This window comes from Pantherophis guttatus, chromosome 3, assembly GCF_059756535.1.
Source record: "Pantherophis guttatus breed Tessera chromosome 3, ASM5975653v1, whole genome shotgun sequence".
NCBI lineage: Eukaryota > Metazoa > Chordata > Lepidosauria > Squamata > Colubridae > Pantherophis > Pantherophis guttatus.
In genome coordinates, this window is record NC_142065.1 from 86,099,426 (window position 1) to 86,108,445 (window position 9,020).

At 40.0% G+C, this 9,020-nt stretch overlaps 1 protein-coding gene across 2 annotated transcripts in view; it reads right to left on the reverse strand.

Annotated features, from left to right (window-relative positions):
- The window catches only part of ABCD3 (ATP binding cassette subfamily D member 3), a 46,487-nt gene extending 39,438 nt beyond the window's left edge, over window positions 1–7,049 (reverse strand). For both annotated transcript variants that reach the window (XM_034437288.3, XM_034437289.3), the window contains exon 1: window positions 5,298–7,049. In XM_034437288.3, coding sequence (XP_034293179.2) covers window positions 5,298–5,422 — 125 coding nt within the window. In that variant the 5' untranslated portion in view covers window positions 5,423–7,049. The remainder of the gene's footprint in view (window positions 1–5,297) is intronic.
- Between the last annotated feature and the right edge of the window lie 1,971 nt (window positions 7,050–9,020).

The following is a 9,020-nucleotide window of genomic DNA, read 5'->3' on the forward strand; positions in this document are numbered from 1 at the left end:
TTTCTATAAGAAGATATTCCTAAATGAACCATAAATAGCGACAGCACTGTAAGACAGGACAACCAGAGCTATTATTCTTTGCTTTGAATGAGAATAGAGAAGACATCTAAGTTCTCACACCAGTTCTCATTATTCTCTGTGATGAAGAAATGACTTCTAAGGCAACTCTTCAGATGGCAATCTGAAGACACCATTCTTCTCACAGCCCCTTCAGAGGTTTGATTTCATAAGAAGCTAAGATTTAAAATATCCTGTCAGACTACTTTTTTTTTTTGCTGTCACTGCTCTTTCTCTCCCACCCAGTCTTGGAATATCAAGGATTAATCAATAAACACAAGAAACGCCTTCCCCTACTGTGCTTTTTCCAGATTCTGCTCAAATATCACACAAGATCAGAACAGATCCCTTCTTTTCCAATGGGGAACTGCATTTGCTGTCACTGTGTTGAAAGGATAGAGCTGTGAGAGTAATTTCTCACACTGATAACAAGCCTAGCAAACAATTACAAAAAGAATCAACAGATGCGGCCATGCCTTCAAAAAGCCAACCCTCCTTTCCCTCTTTGAAGGAAAAGAGGATGAGAAAGTGGATCAGAATTTTGCCAAAACTATATATAGTTTTCTTATTGCAACATGAAAAACTTACTGGAATTCTTGTGCTAAAGCTTTATCTTTTTTCTAATGACTATTGCTAAAAAAAAAAAAAAAGCTCTAAAACACCTCTGCTTTGCATTAATTGTTTTCAATCCGCATTGCTTCAAGGAAAGCCTGACAACTGCTCATAATCCTAGATGTGAACAAAATGACATTTTTGCAAATATATCCATACCGATCAAATTCATTTCTGGCTTTTGCCTGGTTTGTAACCCTGATTTGTATATTAATGAAAATATTTTACAATGTGTTTGGTTTTCCACACTTATTTGCTGTTAATTATCAATAGGAATCAAAATCCCAGAGAATCAAAAAGTAACACATTGACTTGCTGGGAAGGACAAGCTCTGTGTTACAATAGTCAGATGAAATGTTGCTTCTTTTCTATTATCATAAATAAATTATCTTTTTTTACTTTTACTATTTTACTGCAAAATTCATCCTTATGCTTTTATACAACAGTAGCAAAGCTACTGTAGCAAACCAGTACAGTTCTATGTGTTCTGCATTAGTCAAGTCCCATGATATTCACTTGGGAGAAACTACCAAAAAAATAAAACATGAATGATTCCAGATACTGGATGAGACTGCTGTAGTCATGGAAATAATCTTGATTTAAGGGAGCATTTATGCTTGGCTTCAATCAATTTCCTTGCAATGGAAAATTATTTCCCCTTGACTGAATTTTATCACAGGTAAAGTTAATATACCTTTTCTTAGTGGCAATGTGTAAGAATCCCTCAAAAAGTAGCATTGAAGAATTCAACCTGACACTCTCTAAATCTGTAATGAGGGAACTATGATCTTCTAAAACTTGTTAGCTAGGTAAATAACAGGAATTTAATTCAGTAACATCTGAAAAAATGAAGTTTCTCTACTCCTATTCTACATACTACTATCCTGTGTATAGTTTTCCCTTAATTTTCATTTAGCTTCCTACTACCTTTGGAAAGGATATACTATGGCACAACTATTTCTTTAGTTGAATAATCAAGTATGATTCATCTCAATAGAACAAAGGTTAAAAAGTCTATCTGTCCTTGCAACATAATCCTACCTCCTACAAAATCCAGTAATTATGGTTGCCAAATGCTGTTTTATATTATTTGCGTGTAAAGTCTTCTATAGTACTTGGGATAATATCAAAGCTGTTGCTGCTGCACTGTGCAATTCCTATTTGGATAAAAGTATTTACATATCGTTTACCCAGTTAAAACATCTATATCAAAACATTTCTAAACATGTGAATTCACAAATCCATTGATGAATAGAAAAATTCATTTATTTATGAAGAACACTAATAATTTCACAGATGCAATTTTGACTAGAATTGCTTGTTTATATTTCAAGGGTTATTCCATTTAAGATGAGATCATATCAGTTCATTGTGGTGCATTTTATTTACCACAATGCTAAAAACAATACAAATAAAACAGTAATGATACTTCCACTAGAATTCTAACAATCCTGTTCTCCACCACATACTCATCTGATATACTGTAGGTACTATAATTTAATGTATGAACATACTTACTTTACTAGACTAATTTTGAACACTAAGGATGATAATTTATTTTAACCAAGTAAAATTCACTAACTAAATCATTTCACATGAATGGTCATTTAACCATCCAAAGGTCATTTAATTTAATAGAGATTTCCATCGATTATATTTATTTGAATATTCATTCTAATAAAATTCACCAGAAAAGATTTGAAAGGCTGAAGAGACAGTATTAGAAAAGAGTTCATTGTGTGACTGGAGAATCACTGGATGTCATAGTATGAAATAAATCTGTATATATGCTTTTACTATAAAAGTAATGTGACAGATGTGGCTAGGGGAATTTTGCACAAAGCTGTCTTGTGCACCAATTATGCCCTTTCCTGAATGCCCATCTTGGTCACTTCCCTTTGGATTACTGCAATGAACCCTATATGGGACTACCTGATCCAAAGGGCAGCTGTGTGCACAGGGCTGGGCATCTGTAAATTGACCCATATTACATCCCTGTTACATGAGCTCTGGTGGCTTCCAGCGTCTTTCTGGGTCCAATTAAGTTGCTGATTATTACCTTTAAAATCTTACATGGCATGGAGCCAGGTCACCTGCAGTACTGCCACTCCCTGAATGTACTCATTCCACCAAAGCAGATAGTGTGGGCACAGTCCCTTCCCTTAAACACTACCATCCTATAGGTCCTGGGAAGTGTGCCTTCTCCACTGCCAGCACTGCCTTATGGAACAGTGATCCAACAAGCCCCCATCCTTTTAACTCCCAGGAAAGTGATGAGACCTGGCATTTCCCTCTAGTATTGGGAATAGAATGTTGGACGTTGCATCAGGAAAGTGTACTTGTTGTGCCTGGAGTTTTTAAAAATTATTTTGTTTTTGTTGTTTGCATATATTGGTTTATGTTTTCAGTTGTAAAACACCCAGAGTTTGGCTTTAAAATGAACAGCTCTATAAATGTTCTAAATAACTAACTAAAATAGGTTGCATTTCCATAAAGGCAACATGCATCAGTATGTATATAGGTATGAGCTGCTTGTCAGGTAATTTATAAAATACACAAAACCTGCTGCCAAATCAAAGGAGTATAACAGATCACTTAACAATTAAATAGAATTTCAGGAAGACAAAGGCACGATCAAGGTCTAAGGTTACACTGAAAAAAAGATAGCTACTGGATTTGACAATTGGATAAACTGCTTTCCTTAGTTCTGGCAGCATATAATGTGTGTGTGTATGTTCAACTCATGTAAAACCTCAATTTGCTTGTATGAAGACAAACAACTAAATTATTTGTTGCCTGATTACTTTAATTCTCGCAATACCAACCTAAAAACCTTTAAAATTGTTGTTTGAGTGCTAAATTTAAAAAAAAAAAAGTACACAATTATTTTAGCCTGAGTTATCACAGCTACAAACCTGAAAGCTATATACAGTAGTAGTATGCAAAAAGGCCATCATTTGATTTGATTTGATTGGTAGCAAAGTTTTAATGACCGTCCATAATTATTTTTCAGTCTTGAATACCACATCTTGAATATCCAGCTTGTTTGATTTCCCTCTGATTGGTCTCACTGATGCAAAAGAATAATTTTATGTCTGTCAAATTCTTGAACTTTGGCATTTTGCCTGGAATGATGTGATAGAAATTGGTCTTATTAGCAAGCTTCCGATGAATTACACTCATAAAACATGTGTCTGCATTGTTTGTAATGCTCAAGAAGGCCTTGCACAAACCTAATATAATAATACCTTTTTGCATAGCTGTCATTTTGACATGTGGATGCATAGAGTTGACTTACTTCCCAGTACTTAGGGCTCCATTCCATTTAGGTATACAGGAGCCAGGTATCTGCTATTGCTCAAGTGTAAGGAGAGGTCACGCTAAATACTTGCCCCTTTAACCTATGGGAGTTGTTTCTTCTGCTTTTTCCTGCTTTTGAATACTGTATTTTCTGGTTGTTTTCTAATAAGGAGAGTGAGATATAATTATAAATGGCCATTATATAATTGCTACAACTAATCTAATGGTGGCCTAAGACTTGCACAGTACTGTACATACCAGCAACAATATGTTTACCCACATTGCAGTGTTTCAACAGGGAATCTTACAAGCTGAACAATAACGCTATTTGTTAACTACTTTTCAGAAGATTCAACTTTTACAGGAATTTTTTTTTTCTCCACGGGTCCATGCATACATCATGTTTCATATAGGACAGTCTGCAGTTGCCCTCTGCAGTTTGTGTCAATTAGATCTTTTGCATAAGAGCCACTGAGTATATTGTGAAGGATAATTATTATGATTGTAAGATTAAAATAATATACATTTTTGAAGTAGTACAATTTCTTTCCCCTAACAAAGAAGAACGGCTGTCAGCTATACTCTATATATTTCTGGAATCAAAAGACAGAGCAAACACCAGTACCACTTAGCAAGCAAGTCACTGTAAGTCCAAGATGGATATCATAGCTTCGATTTATCTTAAAACTTGGTCACGGTTACTGAAAACAAACCCATACAAATCTTGGAACATTGTGAAGTCGTCCCTAAACCCTGCATCCACTATTTATGTTTTCCAATGAACTGGGTTTCACATATCAGAAAGAAATCATAGGAGACCCTCCAGAAAAAGGGTTTGAGTGCTCTCTCATCACAAAGGGCAGCCCAAGATGGCCTGGGATCCTTTGGTGACCCCACACAGTTCCAAGCATGCAGGACGAGATCAAGAGTTTGGAAGGGACAAGAGTTGGGTTGAAGGAAGCTTTTCCAAGATCAGACAAATAGCGTGCCTCCCCCCCCACCCCCCATCCTCGTTGAAAAAAAAAGGCACACCTGCTGAATATCCACCTGTTTTCCCAGGGATCAGTAGTTCAACGGCGCTTTTTGTTGACCTATGTCAATTGCGAAATTCCCTTTCAGACTTTCTTACCACCTTCCGAGCTGGAACTGGCCCTTAGGTAACTGGAGGAAAGGGGAAGATCATCCATCCCAACCCAACCTCGCCCAACTCGGGGGAGCTTGTATCCCTCGGGGCAAATCCTGGAGAAGCCAGCCGGTTGCCCGGCATCGCGATCGCAGCCCCCGACCCAAGCCGGCCGCCCCACCACCACCAGAACCCCGTCACTGACCCGTGCAAGGCGGCAGCGGCTGCTTTCCGCCGCTTTCTGAGCAGGCAGAACAAGGCGCAGGCGGCAGCGGCGGTGCCGGCCATGGTGGAGTAGCGCGCGGTGAGGAACTTGCTGTAGACGGCCATGGCGGCGCAGCAAGAACGAGAAAGGGCGAGCGCAACCCCGAGCGGCGAAGCGGCGGCTGCCGACCGGAGGACAGGTTCGCCGCAAAGAGGGACGTCGGGAAAAAAAGGTGGCGTCTGCCGGCAACAGAGAAGGCTCGGGCCTTGCCCTCTTTCTGGCAACCCCGCCTTGGCTCCTCCTCACCCGGCAGCCGGGCCTGAACGGTGGCAACCTCAGCAGAGAGCGCCGAAATCACCAAGGCCGGGCGAAGGAGAGCGAGGGGGATGGGGAGAGGGAGAGGGAAATTCACGACAATAGAGGCGCTTGCTTGCGTCTGAGTAAGCTCGGATACCCACGAGCGGCCGTGGACTGGAAATGAAGGTGGTGATATTGGAATGGAAAACCAAGCAGGGAATCCCCCGGCTTCGAAGCTAGACTCGAGAAGTCCTCAAAACACCCAGGAAGAAAGCAATAGTTTTCTATGTCTATGGAGACTCTCAAGTCATCCAGATCATAGTTGTCCCCAAAGGTCTTTTTTTTTCCAAGAGGCAACTGGACTTTCTGATTATTCTTTGAAGGCGTTTCACTTCTCATCCAGAGCTGAAGAAGCTTCTTGGATGAGAAGCAAAACGTCTTTCAAAGAAAAAACCAGAAAGTCCAGTTGCCTCTTGGAAAAAGGATCTTTGGGACAATAGCAAGACACTTCTTGGCAAGAACACTCAGCTAAAAATCAAAGAGATCTTTGTTTCAAGAGCAGCTGTCAAAGCAAGTGTTGTAAGTCGAGGATTACCTGTATTCTGTATATATAGGTGGCAGCTTTTATTGCCCGATTCCCTTTTGTTATGTGTCTACTGCTGTAGCTGTAAAAATAAAGAACAAAAACACAAGCTCTAGAAATAAAATGTCATCAAATAAAGATCTCAAAGAGGAACAGTTACACAGGTAGTCCTCGAATTACAATCCCAATTTCTGTTTCTAAGTGAGAAATTTGTTGTGAGTTTTGCCCCATTTTACGACTTTTCTTGCCGCTATTTCTTAAGTGAATCACTGCAGTCGTTAAATTAGTAACACGGTTGTTAAGTGAATCTGGCTTCCTCATTGACTTTGCTTGTCAGAAGGTCGCAAAAGATGAACCCGGGACACTGCAACCGTCATAAATATGAGCCAATTGTCAAACCTCTGAATGTATGTCACATGACCACGGGGATGCTGCAATGGTTGTAAGTGTGAAAAAATCATAAGACATTTTTTTCATTGCCACTGTAACTTCAAATGGTCACTAAATGAACTGTTGTAAATCGGGGACTACCTGTACCTCCAGAAGCAGCCAGTGCTGTTCACCTTCTCTGCCTGGAGATTTTTGGGGCAGCAAGAAGAGATTATCTTCTCTTCTAATTGTGACCTTGCAGACTTTAATAGAAAAATCTATCAAGGCAAATAATCTTTCTGATAGCTCTCTACAGTTAATTGTAGTAGCTTGCACATTTAATTCCACTGTCGTTTCAGTGTGTTCCTACATGCATATGTGTGTTTTTGCAAAATGTGAATGGAGGCTCTAGGTGTCCTGTTTTACCTTTGCTACCCCAGTTGTGCAAACAATGCTTTTTCAGTAGGGTCTGAAATAAAGTACAGGTAGTTCTTGAATTATGACCACAGTTAGCACCAGAATCTCAATGGTTGACTAAAATACTTATTAAGCAAGATATCATGTGATTGCTTTGCTCAACAACTGCATTGCCAGTTGTGGTTGCTAAGTGATCTTGCAGGTCATTAAGTAGACAGAGCACATGAGGAGCATGGGATACTGGGGGAGGGGTGGTGAGGAGATCCTGGGAGGCCTGGTGCAGGTGGCATATAAGTGTCTTTCCACTCAGGAGCTGAAAATCCTCCCTGCCAAAATTCTAGCAGGATTTTCAGCCCATTGAGTGGAGAGAGACACTAGTGCACAACCTATGCCTGGCCTCCTTGCACACTTCTGAAGTGCCTTGCACTCTATTTTGCTGTGTTGCCACTCTGCTCAGGGATTAAAAACTCTACTTGAATTTCAACTCCCTCTCCTCTCCGTGGGCTGGCTGAAAGAGTTTGGTGTTGAAGGATTTCAATTGCACTTATGCTGATTTTTGCACAGGACTTTTTCAGCCAGACCCCAGAGTTGAGACGGAGTTCTCAATAGAAAGCAACAGCTTGCAACCTTTCCTGCCAGCTTCCCCATTGACTTTCTGGGATAGCCTGCAGAAAAAAAATAGCAAATGGCGTTTACATGATTGTGGGGGCTTGGCAACCAGTCATACATGCAAACAGGTTGCCAAGCACTCAGATTGTGATCACGTGACTGAGGAGGGGAATGCGACATTTTGCAACAGAAAGTGCTTTGCAGGCCATAAAACACCCTTTCTCAGAACAACATTAGTTTGAAGTGTTATTAAGCAAACAGTCATAAGCTGAAGACTGCTTATACTAAGACAGAGAGTTTGGTGTAGTGATTCTTGGCTAGTCACTCACTCAGCTCTCACCTCACAGGCTTCTTGTGAAGAAAGTAGGAAGCAAGAGTATTAAATATGTTTGCTGCTTTAAGTTGATAGGCAGGCAGACAGACACACATATGTACAAAACCTGTATCCCATTGGGTGATTGTTTCAAAGGTGATTATTTCTTTGCCTGAACAGAGAAACATGACCAAGGATAGGAAAAAATACAGTGGGAGCAGGAATGATTTCTGACTTCCTGCTGGCTTCCCCATTGAGTTTCCATATGGAGCAGGGAGCTGAAGGAAGCATTGGAAATCCCCTTCCCCTCCTTTTCCCAGCAAGCAGATAAATGACTGCTGCTGGGTGGGAGACAGAGGGAGGGATCTCAAGACTGGCTGGGAAAATATCACGGAATGTTGAAAATAGAGATCACATGATCATAGTAGCCCAGTAGTAAAGCAGCAGCCAGTAGCATTGAAGCAACCATAACTTTCCAAAATTTCATTCCCTCAGGAGTCATGGATTTTGGATGCATTCTGTAGAAAGCCCATTTGAGGTACCATTTGGGTCAAAAATTGTTTAATTATTTATTAATGCCCATTTCTTTTTTTTTTTTTTATTGTAAAAGTTTTACAATTACATTTTCACCCCATTTTCACCCCCCTAACCCACCCCAAGCTCCCCAACCCATCCTCCCTAACCCCCCCTAACCCTCCCCTCCCCCCCGGACTTCCATAGAGTGTACCCCATCATTATCCCCTTTATATAAAAAAAAAACCTTGAACTTTAAACCCCCCCAACCCCCATATCATTTTTCATCTTCACATAGTTCAAATATTTCTATCTTAATGTAATATAATACTATCAATAAAAAGCTATTTGATACTTCCTAGTTTGATATTTGTTCTGCACATAATCTATCCATTTTTTCCATTCACATTCATAAGTCTCTTGTGAGCGGTCTTTTAAATATGCTGAAATCTTCGCCATCTCAGCGAAACTGGCCATCTTCAAAGTCCATTCTTGAACGGTGGGCAAAGCTACATTTTTCCAATATTTACCTATCAACAATCTCGCTGCTGTAATCATATACAAAATCAACTTTGTTTCATCCACTGTAAAACCCTTAGCTATACCCAGTAAAAACAATTGT